At 33.4% G+C, this 21,471-nt stretch overlaps 1 protein-coding gene across 4 annotated transcripts in view; it reads left to right on the forward strand.

The window, feature by feature from the left end:
- Nucleotides 1-212: 212 nt before the first annotated feature.
- LOC109620779 (uncharacterized) overlaps nucleotides 213-21,471 on the forward strand; it is a 33,645-nt gene continuing 12,386 nt past the window's right edge. Inside the window, exons 1-2 of one of the 4 annotated variants that reach the window (XR_010707434.1) lie at nucleotides 213-564; nucleotides 1,502-1,942. Coding sequence is in view for 3 of the 4 variants with exons in the window: in XM_066065368.1 (XP_065921440.1) it covers nucleotides 404-564 (161 nt within the window). In the remaining variant the exon portion in view is untranslated. Of the gene's footprint in view, nucleotides 565-1,501; nucleotides 1,943-7,214; nucleotides 7,415-16,988; nucleotides 17,188-21,471 lie in introns of those variants that run through there. The other 3 variants (XM_066065368.1, XM_066065363.1, XM_034464114.2) reach the window with 3 other exon arrangements.

Raw genomic sequence — 21,471 nt, forward strand, 5'->3', positions numbered from 1 at the left:
TAGTAAGAATAATTGTAGAAAGGAGTGTTTACTCTGAATTAATGATTATAAATATAACGTACAACGGGTAACCCTTATGCGTTTTAATATAATATCTAATTCACAATTAACCTAAATTCAATATTGTTGCTTGTCATTTGCATAAATTTGTTTTTCATTTCTGTTAACGTTGAGAAGGTTCAAGAAGTATTCTCTAAAACGAGATCCTTTCATGTATGTTCTATTCTCGTAAAACCACCAAAAAAGATTTTTTGTTGTGTTTCGAACAAAACACGCCATATATACCACCTGTGCCCTGTATTGAGAGAAGATTTTTGTTTTCAGGCGCCTATCCCATACAAACTAGCAGGTATTTAAAGAGCTGGGATTGGATGTTCCAACACTAGTCATTTACAGAGAGAATATGGCCAACCACGGATCCTTCACAAAGGTACCTGCATTGCTTGCCATTTGCGTCATCATTACAGCCTATGGTAGACCAACAGACTTGGATTCTGACGGCAACGGTAATTCCGTATCCTTCATCGTTGGCGGATTAAACAACCCATTGGATTTTGGTGTAAGGTAAGTGTCTCAATATTTTACCGTTTGAAGTGAAGAGAAGACACTGTTCACCTGAGTGAATGAAAACGATATCTTTATTTTTTGTCGGTAATCAAGAATCACAATCTTATGCAGTCGAATTAAAAAAAAAGAATTTTACAAAACCTCTGTCCCCCAAACAGACTTGAGAAGAAGACATAAATGTAAACATTGCAGCGTAAATTAAATAGAAGCAAAGTACATAGGGGAATGAAAGGTAAAATACTGAACATCAGAATGTTTTAAATTGTGATACTTCTAAAGTCGATAAGGTTGTCAATTTTAATTGAGGTATTTAAAATGTATTAAATAATTATAGTAAATAGAGAGGTTTTTTGCGATATTTTGATCAGTTGAAAAATTTATAAAATATTATGAAAACAACTAAGGCTCAGTTCGTTGGTTTACATAATCTCACACAGAATGTATATATATGATTTAAGTGCAAAAAAGACCAAAACCATAGGAAAATATATATCATATTGATAAGTGATCCGGCTTCTTTATTTATATCTCAAATGTGAAGTTTAGTCCCAATACTGTTAACCAGCTTTAGTTCGCGTGCGAGAAATTTTCGGTTCCGTCGTCGCAAACTAGTCCCCAAATGTCTTTGGTATGATAATCCATATTTGAATTGCTAAGATAAATCCCCGTCAATCAGTTTTTCTTCGGTAGATTGCGAAATTAAGTAGTTGGTTTAAAAAAATTAGGCTGTTAAATATTTGACATGCAATTTCTAGAAAATCGAACCCCCTATCATGTTTTCCAATCGCAAAAATGAGCATTTTGTTAGCGCACAATATAATTCTGATTTTATTTTTGTTTTGCATAATTCAAAAAACCGTTCGTTGTGCCCTTTAGAAACAACAAACGTTGATGAGATGATATATATTGTAATAATCTCTTTTATCTTTTCTAGCAACCCTGCGCATCTTGAAACCCAAAAAGAGGGCATTATCGTACAAAAGTGCTTCTGTCCGGAAAATCTCAATGGTTGTCTCTGTCAAAAGGAAATAAAAGGTGGATTTACAAACATTGCAAGTCATGGTTTCGTTCATGACACGAAAAATTTCAATGCAGAAAACGACAGGGGTTCGAAGGATGGAGACAGAGCCAAAAAAGATACGAGTGTCCTGTCCCCCGCCCAACAGTTTATGTACAGCCTGCCACCAGACAGCATTGTACAAATAATCATAGACAATCTGCCTGATGGATTAAGAGAGAAGTTTAAGAGTATTGTAAACAACAGGCTTCATCAGAGAGACTAGATTATCAGGAATTTGATTCTAATAATAATCAAACGGACCAAAATCTTTAAAAAAAGCAACCAATATCATTGAATAAAAAGCAGAAGTTTGTTTTTTCGAATTATATTTGTTTATTATGGTTGATATTTCATGATCAATTGTACACAACATTCACAATATATACGTATATTTTTTAAAAATCATTTTTTTTTTCAGATATTATTTTGAACGCCTGCTATACAAATTGTCAAAAATGAAAGTATATGCTTCTTAATACTTTTCGTACAGTTTATTTTATTTATTTTTTATTTCGATTGAAGACCGACATTTGAAATGCATTTTTATTAATAATTCATGCGTAAAAAAATGATTTTGTCATTTTATTCAAAATTCAACTGTTACATTTATTATTATTATACAATTCTAGAGTTGATGCTTCCAACATTGTAAGTTGGTTTCAAAAAAGATAAATGAATAATATTTTTTTTTTTACAGTTTTAGAGTTGTTTTGGTAGAAAAAAACAAAAAAATAACCCAACTTTTTATTTGACATAATGCATGTCTCACATATAGTTCCATTTAATTAATATTGGATGCCAACGGTAATACACCATGTGTACGTTAGTACACTTCTCCCTACAAACTTCATGAACTCAGAAGCTGAGGTCATGCAAACAACATAAACAGTTTTGTATACACATCACGCTGTAGTAATGTACTACATTCTAGTACATAGAGAGATTTATCACACATTTTAATATAATTGTGAGAAAATTAAAAAAAATTGTAACAAATAAAACTATAAAGTTCAATATAAAATACTAACACACATAAGTTTAGCTATGCGTCGATATTGTTATCTATCTATCTATCTATCTATCTATCTATCTATCTATCTATCTATCTATCTATCTATCTATATATCTATCTATCTATCTATCTACAAAAATAAATAAAAAAAACTGTAAGAAAGGTATTAAGAAGCATATACTTTAATTTTGACTATTTGTATAGCAGGCTTTCAAGATAATATCTAGAAAATTTTGTTTTGATTTTTATAGACTAATAGTTTTTGCTATTCTTTCCTAACAAAATGTCTATTAAATCAGATTACTAATAGAAATAAAAGTAAAAAAAACCTGAAAAATATTCCTTACATTAAACTCGATTTCAACAAGAGGCCCATGGGCCATATCGCTCAGCTGATCAACAATAGACAAAATGAAACTAGCTTTATGGAGTCATTTACAAAATAATTGAACAATGTAGTATAATAAATCCTGTATCAAAAAATCCATATTCTTATGTCATTCATTGAACCACTATGTAACAGGATGATTTAACAGTCATAGCACATATTGCAGTTCTAGAGAAGATCTTAAACAACTGTTTATATATCGATTATAAACCTACATCAAACTTTAAAATCCCTTGTGAGGCCAAAGAGTTGTTTAGGGGCCAGAGTCTAAACAATTTAAAAGAATCAACAATATGTGAAAATGCTTGCTTATAAATAAAATCATATATAATAACAGTTGAGGTGTTGTGAATAATCTAAAAGTTTTCCTTTGTAAAATTGATACCTCCAGCCGACCGTATATGGCCAAACACTTCTCCTGAAGATAATGATTTTGACAAAGTCTACTCGACACTTATTTGAACTGAATAAATATACAGCCTTCCTAGGCAAATTGTATTTTAGAAGATGATTTCTAAAGACTCTCCTTCTATATTCCTATGTAACAATTGGACCCATATTGTGGTCCAACCTTACCCCTGGGTATCATAATTTGAACAAACTTAAATCACCCCTACCTGAGGATGCTTCTAAACGATGTACAGTTTTTCTGGCCATTTGGTTTTTGAGAAAAAGATATTTCAAAAGATACCAACATTATTGAAACATTATTAATTATTTTCGCTCGGAAGAGGGTGTGGCCCTTCAGTGAATTTAAATTCCGATCATCTAAGGATGCTTTGTGCAAAGATTGGTTCATATCGATCAAGTGGGTCTGGAGAAATCGAAAAAGTGTGATCAGAAAAGCTCTTTTGAGCTTTCAGCTCAGGTGTTGAAATACCTTCGACAGAAAACAGATGTTGAAAAGATGCAATCTTAGAAAGTCATTTTAGCAACACTTAAGCAAGACATTGTGTCAAACAATTGCAACATTATTACTGAGGCCTGTTTATGTTATTGTTAGTAATTCAGTCATAGCCTATTAAAACTTTGCTGAATCATGCTTCTGTCTCTACGTAATCTCCAAATATTGTGTGGCCAAAGAATTTTTACAGGGATCACAAGCCAACAAATGTCAAGATACTGGCATAAAAGTAATGTCATATCCATACATTATTACATTTAAGTTTTCGAAAAAATAAATTTCATTTTCTATGTAAAAATTCAACTCCGGCTTCGTTGTAACCTCATCCATCCCCGAAGATTATAATTTAAACGACCTTGAATTTAGATAACCTTAAGTTTCTTACAAACAAGTTAAAGTTTTTGGGTCGATTTGATTTCGAGCAGAACATTTTGAAAATATTTTCTCTATATAATAATCGGTAAAAATGTAACCCCCACCTTAGCTCCAGGAATCTTGATTTAAACAAACGTGAATTTACACTACCAAAGGTGCTTCCACGCGATTTACAGCTTTCTGGCTGATTGGTGTTTGAAAAAAAGATTTTTAAAAAATACCAACAAAGAAGTGCACTTAAGCTAAAGAGAATAGACTTATTTACAGTGCCGTTTTTATGTAGAAAATATCAACAAATTGTTTTTTTTTTTCATTATATTTAAGCACAGATGGATATTTCCGATTTATATGCACGCTTATATTTACCAAAATTAGCATATAGTTCAAACAATTGAGGAGTACAAGTTGAAAAACACTCTTCAATTAAGATTTATACAAAAACAGTCTTTTAATATTAGAGTCTTCCGTCTTCAGTGGAAGACCCGTCTATTCTTATTGTTATTAGGGTCTTCCGTTTACAAAGAAAAACCCTCTTTTTTCTTCGGTTTATTTTTATTACAGGTCATTAGACCTGTTATTAGGTCAAAAGACCTCCTATTTAATATGAAATAAAATTGGGCTGGTCCTTCAAATTAGGGATCAAACGGGTATAATCCTTCATCCATCGCTCTTTTAGATCACATCTATATTTCCTGATATGTTTTGTTGGTGAAGATAAAAGGCAAGGTCATTTCCTCTTCTAAAAATCGGACGGAACACCTCCTCCTTGCTCGCAACGAGATCGTGTCTAGTATTTTATTATTATTTTACTAGTCATGTACTTTGTTTGTTATGCTTTATGCGTACGAGCAAATAATCTTAAAGTGTTTTTTTTTTAATACGTTTCAACAAGTTTTACTGGTTCATAAATTTGCAAAGAAATAAAGGTAATTCAATCCATCAATCCAGCTTCTATTCTAAGACATGATAACCATAAAAAAGTGGAATTTAAAACACCAACAGTTATGAACGGCTTTCGACTGACTCACATTTTGGCGGAGAAGATTTTCTGATAGACAACATCTTCCAACAATCTGTTGGCAATCCCATGGATACCAATTGTGCCCCATTGTTAGCAGACCTATTTTTTCTATTCTTATGAAGCAGAATTTATTCAAAAACTTGTACGTGAAAAAAAAAACTTGCTGTGGCTTCTACTCAACATTCAGATTTATCGACGACGTATTATCAATTAACAATTGTTATTTCCATAGTAACGTCGACTCGATATATCCCAGATATATATACTTGAAATAAAAGATGCCACTGAGTCTGCGTCATCTGTTGCAGATGTGGTTATTTTACTGGAAATAGACATTGATGGTAACCCAACAACAAAACTTTATGATACACGCGATGACTTCAATTTATCTATTGTCAACTTTCCTTACTAATGTAGCAATATACCTTTATCACCTACTTATGGTGTTTTTGTCTCTCAGTTAATTCGATAAAAAGGGGCATGCTCTTCGTATGAACATTTCTAAGGCGAAGCAAGCTACTGACAAACAAATTGATAAAACAGGACTATCAACAGAGGAGTCATCTTTCCGTAAGTTCTATAGTCAATTCAACGACCTTGTCAGCAAATACAATATTCCACGGGGTCGCATGCTAACTGACGTTTTTCATACTAATTGTTAGACAATAATTAATCACCGTATTGTCTATGGACTTTTTCGTTTTTCCCCGATTACGACAAATAACACACGGTAGGTGTGACCGGTCAGCAGAAGATGGACACTCCCCCGTGGCACCTGATTCTACCTCTATCTTTGTAGAGGCCCTGTTGCTCTGCTTTGAATTTGTATTTCGTTTTATGGATTTTAGAGATGTTTGACCGTTTGTTATTGTCATTTTTATGAACACGCGTTTTGTATCCTATATTATTTTTAAAACAAAATAAGTAAAATAGCATTTTGTACGATATACTAAGCATACAGATTGAATCCTTCTCCGCTTTAAAAAAAATATAGAATGCAAACATGATTGATATAATGAGAAAATAAATGGCCATTTCAAATGGATATATATTGTATATATGACATGTACTAAGCAAGATGGCGATAAATTAACAGCGAATGGCTAATCTATTTTTCAACTGAACCATACACTACAATTTATGAGTATACATGTATTTTATATTTGCGCATTTTCAATATAATTTAGTCAATTTGATGGGATATCCCTTCAAAGACTTAAAAAGCAAAAATGAAACACAAAATAGGTGCAGTTTAACAACTTGCTGATAGAATTTCTAACCAAATACATGCTAATCTTCATGAACTTTGCAAGGATACTCACATTACTCATTATTTCTCACACAATTAACTTCAATAAATTTTTAAAGTGCTGCATCATAACAGATGCAGTCTTGACTGAATATCTGATATTTGATAATGACTTACATTGGTTTTAGATCCAATATCATTATATGTTATTATAATATATACATTATAGTTACTGTGAGAAGTTTAATAAAACGTACACAACCATTACTTTCATTAGTAAGGATAATTGTAGAAAGATGTGTTAACTCTGAATTGATAATTATAAATATAACGTACAACGGGTAATCCTTATGCGTTTTAATATAATATCTAATTCACAATTAACCTAAATTCAATATTGTTGCTTGTCATTTGCATAAATTTGTTTTTCATTTCTGTTAACGTTGAGAAGGTTCAAGAAGTATTCTCTAAAACGAGATCCTTTCATTTATGTTATATTCTCGTAAAACCACCAAAAAAGATTATTTGTTGTGTTTCGAACAAAACACGCCATATATACCACCTGTGCCCTGTATTGAGAGAAGATTTTTGTTTTCAGGCGCCTATCCCACACAAACTAGCAGGTATTTAAAGAGCTGGGATTGGATGTTCCAACACTAGTCATTTACAGAGAGAATATGGCCAACCACGGATCCTTCACAAAGGTACCTGCATTGCTTGCCATTTGCGTCATCATTACAGCCTATGGTAGACCAACAGACTTGGATTCTGACGGCAACGGTAATTCCGTATCCTTCATCGTTGGCGGATTAAACAACCTATTCGATTTTGGTCTAAGGTAAGTGTCTCAATATTTTACCGTTTGAAGTAAAGAGAAGACACTGTTCACCTGAGTGAATGAAAACGATATCTTTATTTTTTGTCGGTAATCAAGAATCACAATCTTATGCAGTCGAATTAAAAAAAACGAATCTTAGACAACCTCTGTCCCCCAAACAGACTTGAGAAGACGTAAATGTAAACCTTGCAGCGTAAATTAAATAGAAGCAAAGTACATAGGGGAATGAAATGTAAAATACTGAACATCAGAATGTTTTAAATTGTGATACTTCTAAAGTCGATAAGGTTGTCAATTTTAATTGAGGTATTTAAAATGTATTAAATAATGATAGTAAATAGAGAGGTTTTTTGCGATATTTTGATCAGTTGAAAAATTTATAAAATATTATGAAAACAACTAAGGCTCAGTTCGTTGGTTTAGATAATCTCACACAGAATGTATATATATGATTTAAGTGAAAAAAAGACCAAAACCATAGGAAAATAAATATCATATTAATAAGTGATCCGGCTTCTTTATTTATATCTCAAATGTGAAGTTTAGTCCCAATACTGTTAACCAGCTTTAGTTCGCGTGCGAGAAATTTTCGGTTCCGTCTCGCGAACTAGTCCCCAAATGTCTTTGGTATGATAATCGATATTTGAATTGCTAAGATAAATCCCCGTCAATCAGTTTTTCTTCGGTAGATTGCGAAATAAAGTAGTTGGTTTAAAAAAATTCGGCTGTTAAATATTTGACATGCAATTTCTAGAAAATCAAATCCCCCTATCATGTTTTACAATCGCAAAAATGAGCATTTTGTTAGCGCACAATATAATTCTGATTTTATTTTTGTTTTGCATAATTCAAAAAACCGTTCGTTGTGCCCTTTAGAAACAACAAACGTTGATGAGATGATATATTGTAATAATCTCTTTTATCTTTTCTAGCAACCCTGCGCATCTTGAAACCCAAAAAGAGGGCATTATCGTACAAAAGTGCTTCTGTCCGGAAAATCTCAATGGTTGTCTCTGTCAAAAGGAAATAAAAGGTGGATTTACAAACATTGCAAGTCGTGGTTTCGTTCATGAAACGAAAAATTTCAATGCAGAAAACGACAGGGGTTCGAAGGATGGAGACAGAGCCAAAAAAGATACGAGTGTCCTGTCCCCCGCCCAACGGTTTATGTACAGCCTGCCACCAGACAGCATTGTACAAATAATCATAGACAATCTGCCTGATGGATTAAGAGAGAAGTTTAAGAGTATTGTAAACAACAGGCTTCATCAGAGAGACTAGATTATCAGGAATTTGATTCTAATAATAATCAAACGGACCAAAATCTTTAAAAAAACCAACCAATATCATTGAATAAAAAGCAGAAGTTTGTTTTTTCGAATTATATTTGTTTATTATGGTTGATAGTTCATGATCAATTGTACACAACATTCACAATATATACGTATATTTTTTAAAATCTTTTTTTTTTCAGATATTATTTTGAACGCCTGCTATACAAATTGTCAAAAATGAAAGTATATGCTTCTTAATACTTTTCGTACAGTTTATTTTATTTATTTTTTATTTCGATTGAAGACCGACATTTGAAATGCATTTTTATTAATAATTCATGCGTAAAAAAATGATTTTGTCATTTTATTCAAAATTCAACTGTTACATTTATTATTATTATACAATTCTAGAGTTGATGCTTCCAACATTGTAAGTTGGTTTCAAAAAAGATAAATGAATAATATTTTTTTTTACAGTTTTAGAGTTGTTTTGGTAGAAAAAACAAAAAAATAACCCAACTTTTTATTTGACATAATGCATGTCTCACATATAGTTCCATTTTATTAATATTGGATGCCAACGGTAATACACCATGTGTACGTTAGTACACTTCTCCCTACAAACTTCATGAACTCAGAAGCTGAGGTCATGCAAACAACATAAACGGTTTTGTGTACACATCACGCTGTAGTAATGTACTACATTCTAGTACATAGAGAGATTTATCACACATTTTAATATAATTGTGAGAAAATTAAAAAAAATTGTAACAAATAAAACTATAAAGTTCAATATAAAATGCTAACACACATAAGTTTAGCTATGCGTCGATATTGTTATCTATCTATCTATCTATCTATCTATCTATTTATCTATCTATCTATCTATCTATCTATCTATCTATCTATCTATCTATCTACAAAAATAAATAAAAAAACTGTAAGAAAGGTATTAAGAAGCATATACTTTAATTTTGACTATTTGTATAGCAGGCTTTCAAGATAATATCTGGAAAATTTTGTTTTGATTTTTATAGACTAATAGTTTTTGCTATTCTTTCCTAACAAAATGTCTATTAAATCAGATTACTAATAGAAATAAAAGTAAAAAAACCTGAAAAATATTCCTTACATTAAACTCGATTTCAACAAGAGGCCCATGGGCCATATCGCTCAGCTGATCAACAATAGATAAAATGAAACTAGCTTTATGGAGTCATTTACAAAATAATTGAACAATGTAGTATAATAAATCCTGTATCAAAAAATCCATATTCTTATGTCATTCATTGAACCACTATGTAACAGGATGATTTAACAGTCATAGCACATATTGCAGTTCTCGAGAAGATCTTAAACAACTGTTTATATATCGATTATAAACCTACATCAAACTTTAAAATCCCTTGTGAGGCCAAAGAGTTGTTTAGGGGCCAGAGTCTAAACAATTTAAAAGAATCAACAATATGTGAAAATGCTTGCTTATAAATAAAATCATATATAATAACAGTTGAGGTGTTGTGAATAATCTAAAAGTTTTCCTTTGTAAAATTGATACCCCCAGCCGACCGTATATGGCCCAACACTTCTCCTGAAGATTGTGATTTTGACAAAGTCTACTCGACACTTATTTGAACTGAATAAATATACAGCCTTCCTAGGCAAATTGTATTTTAGAAGATGATTTCTAAAGACTCTCCTTCTATATTCCTGTGTAACAATTGGACCCATATTGTGGTCCCACCTTACCCCTGGGTATCATAATTTGAACAAACTTAAATCATCCCTACCTGAGGATGCTTCTAAACGATGTACAGTTTTTCTGGCCATTTGGTTTTTGAGAAAAAGATATTTCAACAGATACCAACATTATTGAAACATTATTAATTATTTTCGTTCGGAAGAGGGTGTGGCCCTTCAGTGAATTTAAATTCCGATCATCTAAGGATGCTTTGTGCAAAGATTGGTTCAGATCGATCAAGTGCGTCTGGAGAAATCGAAAAAGTGTGATCAGAAAAGCTCTTTTGAGCTTTCAGCTCAGGTGTTGAAATACCTTCGACAGAAAACAGATGTTGAAAAGAAGATGCAATCTTAGAAAGTCATTTTAGCAACACATAAGTAAGACATTGTGTCAAACAATTGCAACATTATTACTGAGGCCTGTTTATGTTATTGTTAGTAATTCAGTCATAGCCTATTAAAATTTTGCTGAATCATGCTTCTGTCTCTAAGTAATCTCCAAATATTGTGTGGCCAAAGAATTTTTACAGGGATCACAAGCCAACAAATGTCAAGATACTGGCATAAAAGTAATGTCATATCCATATATTATTACATTTAAGTTTTCGAGAAAATAAAATTCATTTTCTATGTAAAAATTCAACTCCGGCTTCATTGTAATGTGACCGCGTAGATTTACGGTGCTAGGGTATTCTTCTGGATCTGTATATCCGCCCTGTGCAGTACGGACGGGGTGAGGGAATGTTGGCGTCGAGGGTATAAGGTATAAGGTTGTGGCGCGCTGTGGGCCGTAAAGTAAAAACGAAGGGTAGGTTTGCCGTATTCCCGAAGGTCCACCAGTATACAGTTCCAGAGAAATAAACCAAGTGATGAAGGATTCCGTATTTATTTGACGAGATTCAACGATGGCAACATTATAACATTTTAACAGACAGACATTTTACAAACAAGTCGGATATGGCCAGTAGTGGCCTCCGGACTCAAGACTCTGGGTGAGTCGGACGTGGCCGAGGCTGGCCGCCGTATTCCAGACTGTCGATTGACAATTGTACAAAACTATATAAAGGAATCTGAACAATGAGTATAAATTGACAGGTGATGACATAAGTAAGCTGAGTGAAAGGTTCACATATATAAAATAATTAAATAAACTCAATGAGTCTTTGATGTCCAAGACATGAAAAACTGATAAATGCACAATGTTGTTTTAAGAGATTAGCAGTCCTTGAGACATGGCACTCCGTCTCTTTGAAATCACATATAGAGTCCGAAAAGTGTCAATCACTAAATAAATAAGTAACTTTGTAAGAAATAAGCTGTGAGAAAATATTACGAAACAGATGTTGAATTTTAAAAGAAAAGTCCAAAATAAAGTTATAATTAAACAGTGAATTTTGCACGGTGATAGTTTCCCACCGCTCCGGGGAAAACACGTCCTCGTGTTTTGAATGGAATATCACATTTCTTCCTCTGTTCTTTGATTTTCTTCCACCGGTGACGGACGTTTGAGGACAGCTGAAGTTTCTACAGTTGACCGTTGTTTCCTGGTGATGAATAGAGAAAACTGTCTGCATAGTTCATGGCGGCTCGAACTTTTGTTGTCCATCGTTGTTACGTTGAGATTGAGTTGATGTTCAATGGGGGAACTCGCTGGCTGAAGAGGTCCAGGATCTGACTACTGCAAAATGTATGCAGCAGCCCCGGGCGTTGTTGTTACCCTTAGGATTCATCCACCAATTGTGACCGCGTAGTTTTCACGGTGCTAGGGAATTCGTCTGGAGCTGTATATCCGCCGTGTGCAGTACGGACGGGGTGAGGGAATGTTGGCGTCAAGGGTATAAGGTATAAGGTTGAGGCGCGCTGTGGGCCGTATGGTGAAAACGAAGGGGGGTAGGTTTGCCGTATTCCCGAAGGTCCACCAGTATACAGTTCCAGAGAAATAAACCAAGTGATGAAGGATTCCGTATTTATTGGACGAGATTCAACGATGGCAACATTATAACATTTTAACAGACATACATTTTACAAACAAGTCGGATATGGCCATTAGTGGCCTCCGGACTCAAGACTCTGGGTGAGTCGGACGTGGCCGAGGCTGGCCGCCGTATTCCAGACTGCCGATTGACCATTGTACATAATTATTTATAAGAATCTGAAGAATGAGTATAAATTGACAGGTGATGACATAAGTAAGCTGAGTGAAAGGTTCACAGATATAAAACAATTAAATAAACTCAATGAGTCTTTGATGTCCAAGACATGAAAAACTGATAATTGCACAATGTTGTTTTAAGAGATTAACAGTCCTTGAGACATGGCACTCTGTCTCTTTGAAATCACATATAGAGTCCGAAAAGTGTCAATCACTAAATAAATAAGTAACTTTGTAAGAAATAAACAGTGAGAAAATATTACGAAACAGATGTTGAATTTTAAAAGAAAAGTCCAAAATAAAGTTATAATTAAACAGTGAATTTTGCACGGTGATAGTTTCCCACCGCTCCGGGGAAAACACGTCCTCGTGTTTTGAATGGAATATCACATTTCTTCCTCTGTTCTTTGATTTTCTTCCACCGGTGACGGACGTTTGAGGACAGCTGAAGTTTCTACAGTTGACCGTTGTTTCCTGGTGATGAACAGAGAAAACTGTCTGCATAGTTCATGGCGGCTGGAACTTTTGTTGTCCATCGTTGTTACGTTGAGACTGAGTTGATGTGCAATGGGGGAAACTCGCTGGCTGAAGAGGTCCAGGATCTGACTACTGCAAAATATATGCAGCAGCCCCGGGCTTTGTTACCCTTAAGATTCATCCACCAATTGTGACCGCATAGTTTTTACGGTGCTAGGGTATTCTTCTGGATCTGTATATCCGCCGTGTGCAGTACGGACGGGGTGAGGGAATGTTGGCGTCGAGGGTATAAGGTATAAGGTTGTGGCGCGCTGTGGGCCGTAAAGTAAAAACGAAGGGTAGGTTTGCCGTATTCCCGAAGGTCCACCAGTATACAGTTCCAGAGAAATAAACAGGCAATTGATGCAGGATTCCGTTTTTATTGGTCGAGACTCAACGATGGCAACATTATAACAATTTAACAGGCAGACATATTACAAACAAGTCGGATATGGCCAGAAGTGGCCTCCGGACTCAAGACTCTGGGTGAGTCGGACGTGGCCGAGGCTGGCCGCCGTATTCCAGACTGTCGATTGACAATTGTACAAAACTATATAAAGGAATCTGAACAATGAGTATAAATTGACAGGTGATGACATAAGTAAGCTGAGTGAAAGGTTCACATATATAAAATAATTAAATAAACTCAATGAGTCTTTGATGTCCAAGACATGAAAAACTGATAATTGCACAATGTTGTTTTAAGAGATTAGCAGTCCTTGAGACATGGCACTCCGTCTCTTTGAAATCACATATAGAGTCCGAAAAGTGTCAATCACTAAATAAATAAGTAACTTTGTAAGAAATAAGCTGTGAGAAAATATTACGAAACAGATGTTGAATTTTAAAAGAAAAGTCCAAAATAAAGTTATAATTAAACAGTGAATTTTGCACGGTGATAGTAACCTCATCCATCCCCGAAGATTATAATTTAAACGACCTTGAATTTAGATAACCTAAAGTTTCTTACAAACAAGTTAAAGTTTTTGGGTCGATTTGATTTCGAGCAGAACATTTTAAAAATATTTTCTCTATATAATAATCGGTAAAAATGTAACCCCCACCTTAGCTCCGGGAATCTTGATTTAAACAAACGTGAATTTACACTACCAAAGGTGCTTCCACGCGATTTACAGCTTTCTGCCTGATTGGTGTTTAAAAAAAGATTTCTAAAAAATACCAACAAAGAAGTGCACTTAAGCTAAAGAGAATAGACTTATTTCCAGTGCCGTTTTTATGTAGAAAATATCAACAAATTGTTTTTTTCCATAATATTTTAGCACAGATGGATATTTCCGATTTATATGCACGCTTATATTTACCAAAATTAGCATATAGTTCAAACAATTGAGGAGTACAAGTTGAAAAACACTCTTCAATTAAGATTTATACAAAAACAGTCTTTTATTATTAGAGTCTTCCGTCTTCAGTGGAAGACCCTTCTATTCTTAATGTTATTAGGGTCTTCCGTTTACAAAGAAAAACCCTCTTTTCTCTTCGGTTTATTTTTATTACAGGTCATTAGACCTGTTATTAGGTCAAAAGACCTCCTATTTAATATGAAATTAAATGGGGCTGGTCCTTTAAATTAGGGATCAAACGGGTATAATCCTTCATCCATCGCTCTTTTAGATCACATCTATATTTCCTGATATGTTTTGTTGGTGAAGATAAAAGGCAAGGTCATTTCCTCTTCTAAAAATCGGACAGAACACCTCCTCCTTGCTCGCAACGAGATCGTGTCTAGTATTTTATTATTATTTTACTAGTCATGTACTTTGTTTGTTATGCTTTATGCGTACGAGCAAATAATCTTAAAGTGTTTTTTTTTAATACGTTTCAACAAGTTTTACTGGTTCATAAATTTGCAAAGAAATGAAGGCAATTCAATCCATACGATCCAGCTTCTATTCTCAGACATGATAACCATAAACAAGTGGAATTTAAAAAACCAACAGTTATGAACGGCTTTCGACAGACTCACATTTTAGCAGAGAAGATTTTCTGATAGACAACATCGAAGCAGTTTTTGGAAATCAAGTCTTCCAACAATCTGTTGGCATTCCATGGCTACCAATTATGCCCCATTGTTAGCAGACCTATTTTTCTATTCTTATGAAGCAGAATTTATTCAAAAACTTGTACGTGAAAAAAATAAATCGGTTGCTGAGGCCTTAAAGTCAACATTCAGGTATATCGACGACGTATCATCAATTAACAATTGTTATTTACATACTTACGTCGATCCGATATATCCCAGTGAACTTGAAATAAAAGATACCACTGAGTCCGCGTCATCTGTTTCATATTTTGGTATTTTACTGGAAATGGACATTGATGGTAACCTAACAACAAACCATAATGATAAACGCGATGACAGTCAACTTTCCTTACTAATGTAGCATTATACCTTTATCACCTGCATATGGTGTTTTTGTCTCTCAGTTAATTCAATACATGGGGGCATGCTCTTCGTATGAACAGTTTGTAAGGTGAAACAAGCTACTGACAAACAAATTGATAAAACAGGACTATCAACAGTCTCATTTCAAGTCATCTTTTCGTAAGTTATATTGTCAACACAACGATCTTGTCAGCAAATACAATATCATTCTTCCTCTGGGTTGCATGCTGACTGACGTTTTTCATACTAATTGTTAGACCATAATTAATCACCTTATTGTCTTGGACTTTTCCGTTTTTTCCCCGATTACAACAAGTAGCACACGGCGGGTGTGACCGGTCAGCAGAAGATGCACACTCCCCCATGGCACCTGATCCTTCCTCTATCTTTTTAGAGGCCTTGTTGCTCTGCTTTGAATTTGTATTTCGTTTTATGGATTTTAGAGATGTTTGACCGTTTGTTATTGTCATTTTTTATGAACACGCGTTTTGTATTGCATATTATTTTAAAAACAAAATAAGTAAAATAGCATTTTGTACAATATACTAAGCATACAGATTGAATCCTTCTCCGCTTAAAAAAAGTATACAATGCAAACCTGATTGATATAATGAGAAAATAAATGGCCTTTCCAAATGGATATAAATATTGTATATATGACATGTACTAAGCAAGATGGTGATTAATTAACAACGATTGGCTAATTTATTTTTCAACTGAACCATACACTACAATTTATAAGTAAACATGTATTTTATATTGGCGCATTTTCAATATAATTTAGTCAATTTGATGGGATATCCCTTCAAAGACTTAAAAAGCAAAAATGAAACACAAAATAGGTGCAGTTTAACAACTTGCTGATAGAATTCCTAACCAAATACATGTAAATCTTCAAGAACTTTGCAAGATGGATACTCACATTACTCATTATTTCTCAAACATTTAACTTCAATAAATTTTTAAAGTGCTGCATCTTAACAGATGTAGTCTTGACTGAATATTTGATGTTTGATAATGACTTACATAGGTTTTAGATCCAATATTATTATATGTTATTATAATATATACATTATAGTAACTGTGAGAAGTTTAATAAAACGTACACAACCATTATTTTCATTAGTAAGGATAATTGTAGAAAGAAGTGTTAACTCTGAATTAATAATTATAAATATAACGTACAACGGGTAATCCTTATGCGTTTTAATATAATATCTAATTCACAATTAACCTAAATTCAATATTGTTGCTTGTCATTTGCGTAAATTTGTTTTTCATTTCTGTTAACGTTGGGAAGGTTCAAGAAGTATTCTCTAAAACGAGATCCTTTCATTTTTGTTTTATTTTCGTAAAACCACATGAAAAGGTTATTTGTTGTGTTTCGAACAAAACACACCATAGATACCACCTGTGCCCTGTGTTAAGAGAAGAGTTTTGTTTTCAGGCACCCATCCCACACAAACTAGAAGGTATTTAAAGAGCTGGGATTGGATGTTCCAACACTAGTAATTTACAGAGAGAAGATGGCAAACTACGGATCCTTGACAAAGTTACCTGCATTGCTTGCCATTTGCGTCATCATTGCAGCCTATGGTAGACCAACAGACTTGGATTCTGACGGCATCAGTAATTCCGTATCCTTCATCGTTGGCGGAATAAACAACCCATCGGATTTTGGTGTCAGGTAAGTGTCTCAATATTTTACCGTTTGAAGTAAAGAGAAGACACTGTTCACCTGAGTGAATGAAAACGATATCTTTATTTTTTGTCGGTAATCAAGAATCAAAAGCTTATGAAGTCGAATTGAAAGAAAAAGAATCTTACACAACCTCTGCCCCCCAAAAAGACTTGAGAAGAAAATATAAATGTAAACATTGCAGTGTAAATTAAATAGAAGCAAAGTACATAGGGGAATGAAAGGTAAAATACTGAACATCAGAATGTTTTAATTTGTGATACTTTTAAAATTATTGAGGATGCCAATTCTAATTGAAGTATTTAAAATTTAAAATAAACAATGATAGTTATTAGATAAGTTTTTGTGCGATATTTTGATCAGCTGAAAAATTGATTAGATAATATGAAAACAACTAAGGCTCAGTTCATTGGTTTAGATAATATCACACATAATGTATATATATGATTTAAGTCCAAAAAAGACCAAAACCATAGGAAAATAAATATCATATTGATAAAGGATCCGGCTTCTTTATTTATATCTTTAATGTGAAGTTTAGTCCCGATACTGTTAACCAGCTTTAATTGGCGTGCGAGAAATTTTCGCAAGGTTTGCAAAACTCTCGTCGCGCGATTTGGTCCCCAAATATCCTTGGTATTATATATTCAGATAATCGATATTTGAATTGCTAAGATTATTCCCCGTCAATCAGTTTTTCTTCGGTAGATTGCGAAATTAAGTAGTTGGTTTACATTAATTCGGCTGTTAAATATTTGATATGTCATTTCTAGAAAATCAAATCCCTCTATCATGTTTTCCAATCGCAAAATTGAGCATTTGGTTAGCATACAACATAAACATTAATTTTAGTAATATTTTAAATCTTGTTTGTTGGCTCTTTGTTGATTTAATATTAAAAGAATCGTATCACGAAGGTGTTTAAAAATCTTTGCTTTTGTATTATTGGTCCTTTATACTCTCTTTACATAAATTAAATAAAGCACTTGTTCAGAAATGCAAAATCAGAATGTCTGATAATGCAAACGTTTATATAAGATGTCTTTAATACGAGATTATAGATTATAACTTATAGCGATGGTAAATGTAGACATAAATATAATTGTAACTAGAGCAAAGCTCGTTGCAAAGCAACGAGTGGGTCTTCCGTTAATGTCGGAAGTAAAGCTGGAAGTTCCTGTAAGAAGCAGTGCTCTTAAACCAATAACAAGAGTAACTAAAATAAAAAGATGAAAAAAATCGAATATTCCTGGTACGACTTAACAAAATACGAATGATTTAAAGTACGACTTAACAAAAACCTTTCCGATTTTAAGAACGACTGAACAAAAAAAATCTGAATGTGTTCAGGTACGACTTAGCAATTATTTTTGGTACGAGTTAATTTTACTTTGAACATTACGCTATTTTTTAAACCAAGGCCGCGCAATCAAAATTTCCGGAAAAATCAATTTTTAAACCCCGATATCTCTGTAATGCATCGTCCGATTTGAAAACGGCTTTCAGTGTTAGATTCAGCTTAATAAGCTCTACAAAACACATATTCTTTTTCGATTTGATCAGAAAATTCATTTTTTCGAAAAATTTGTTTCACTTCCGGTTTCGACCGGAAGTGACAAAATACATTTTTTTGGTCAAATGCCATAAGTAAATCCGCAGATTTACAATCACAGAAAAATTCAAGTCTTTATAAACAACCGTTTACTAGAAAAGTCCTGGACAAAATCACTTTTTGAAATTTTTTAAAATGACGTAACTAGAAAACAGAAGTGATTTAATGACTGAAACTGTAAAAGCTTCAAGGGACAAGAATTTAACATAATCTCTGAAAATTTCTTGCTAATCGGTTGAATAGTTTTTGAGATATAAAGCAAAAAAGAAGTCAGAAGGAAAAACAAGAAGATTAATAATAATTTAAAAAAACTAGAGCAAAGCTCGTTGCAAAGCAACGAGTGGGTCTTCCGTTAATGTCGGAAGTAAAGCTGGAAGTTCCTGTAAGATGCACATCTCTTAAACCAATAACAAGAGTAACTAAAATAAAAAGATGAAAAAAATCGAATTATTCCTGGTACGACTTAACAAAATCCGAATGATTTTAAGAACGACTTAACAAAAACCTTTCTGATTTCAAGAACGACTTAACAAAAACAATCCAAATGTGTCCAAGTACGACTTAACAATTATTTTTGGTACGAGTTAATATTACTTTGAACATTACGCTATTTTTTAAACCAAGGACGCGGAATCAGAATTTCCGGAAAAATCAATTTTTAAACCCCGATATCTCTGTAATGCATCGTCCGATTTTAAAACGGGTTTCGGTTTTAAATTAAGCTTAATAAAAGCTTCTTTGCTGCTTTATAATATTATCAAATTATTGGTCAGAAAAGATTTATTATGAAAAGACTTAGTAGCCCTTCTGGCCCCTAATTTGAAGGGTCAGCCCCTTTTTCTAAATATCAAATAAAAGGTCTCGCTAATATAAACATATTTTGTTCTTCAAGTGTTCTTGAATTGTAAACCGTTCTCGAGATATCTGTACAAATGCGTTTTAGGGGCCGACCCTTTAACCCCTTACCGGGGCCACTAACAACACTAACAATGTTTGGTATCATATTGTTAAGAACATTATTTTGATGAACTTTTGTTCTACATTGCTTTTAAAAATATTTTTCCTTTTTCAGTTATTAATGATCAGAATTTTGAGTTCTGGCCCCTTGAAACCCCTAATTACGTAATATATGACTTAGGTATGGTACTGTATAGATGAACAGCTGTACAATGAACATTTTTGCTTCTATAATTAATAACAAAATATTGTTCAGTAAAGAGTTATTATAAGAAGACATTAGAGCCCTCTTGACCCCTAATTTAAGGGACCAGCCCCCTTTTCTTGACATCAAATGAAAGGTCTTGTAAATATAAACATATTTTGTTCACAAAATGTTTACCATTCTTGAGATATATGTACAAATGTGTTTTAGGGGCCGGCCCTTTAACTCCTAAATGGGGTCATAAACAAAAACATTTAAGGTAGCATATTGTACAAAACATTATTTTGAACAACTTTTGTTCTACATTGCTTTTCAAAATATTTCTCCTTTTTCAGATATTAATGATCAAAGTTTTGAACATCTGGCCCCTTGAAACCCCTAATTACGTAATATATGACTTAGGTATGGTACTGTAAAGATAAACAGCTGTACAATGAACATTTTTGCTTCTATAAGTGAAAACAAATTATTGTTCACTAAAAAGTTATTGCAAAAAGTCTTTAGAGCCCTCTTTGCCCCTAATTTGAGGGGCCAGCCCCTTTTTCTTGATATCAAATAAAAGCCCGTGCAAATTGAAACAGCTTTTGCATTACATGTTTTAACAAAATATTTATACGTCAAAAGATATTACGGAAAATGTGCGAAAAATTTTTGAAAAAATTTGGTGCTAATTTTCAGGTTCAGGCGAGCTTCTAGGCCTTGCGCATTTTTTGCAATTGGAAGCATGGAGGGAAATCTACAGACATTCATCTACAATCCCTGCAAATTTCAAGCTTTTATCATAATTAGTTTCAGAGGAGATGCGTGGACAAAATGACCCTTACAAATTTACAAAATCGTCTATATCTGAAACCGGAAGTGACGCAATCATTTAAAATTTTTATAAACAGTAGCGACATTGATGCTTTATATCTCTTACAAATTTGGTGTAAATCGGTTGAACAGTTTCTGAGATATAACGCTCCAAAAAAGTCAGAAAAAGAAAAAAAAGTATAACTAGACACGATCTCGTTGCGAGCAACGAGGAGGTCTTCCGTCCGATTTTTAGAATACGGAATGACCTTGCTCTTGATCTTCGTCAACGAAACGTATCTGGAAATGGAAGCGGGGTCTAAGAGTAATGGGTGAAAGACTATCTACCCCTTTTGTGTACCTTTTTTGAGGGATTAGCTCCTTTTCATTCATTTTAGTTAAAAGGTATTTTTGTATACTGCTAATAAGTATTTAGAAATTGGTTATCGTTTTTGAGATATATGTGAAAAATCATTTTGATATTTGGTCCTAAACTCATTTTAAGGTCTAGATAACAAACAATTTATGGTTGTACATTGTAAAGCACATTATTTTGAGTATCTTTTGTTAAATACTGCTTTTCGGAATTGTCCTCCATTTTGAGATATAGAGGATCAGAGTTTTGGACTTCTGGCCCCTTAAAATCCCTAATTACGTAACGAAGGAGTAAATGATTGCCATGTATAGGTAAATAACGTTAGAATAA

The sequence above is a fragment of the Magallana gigas genome, chromosome 1, assembly GCF_963853765.1.
Source record: "Magallana gigas chromosome 1, xbMagGiga1.1, whole genome shotgun sequence".
In the NCBI taxonomy this organism is placed as follows: domain Eukaryota; kingdom Metazoa; phylum Mollusca; class Bivalvia; order Ostreida; family Ostreidae; genus Magallana; species Magallana gigas.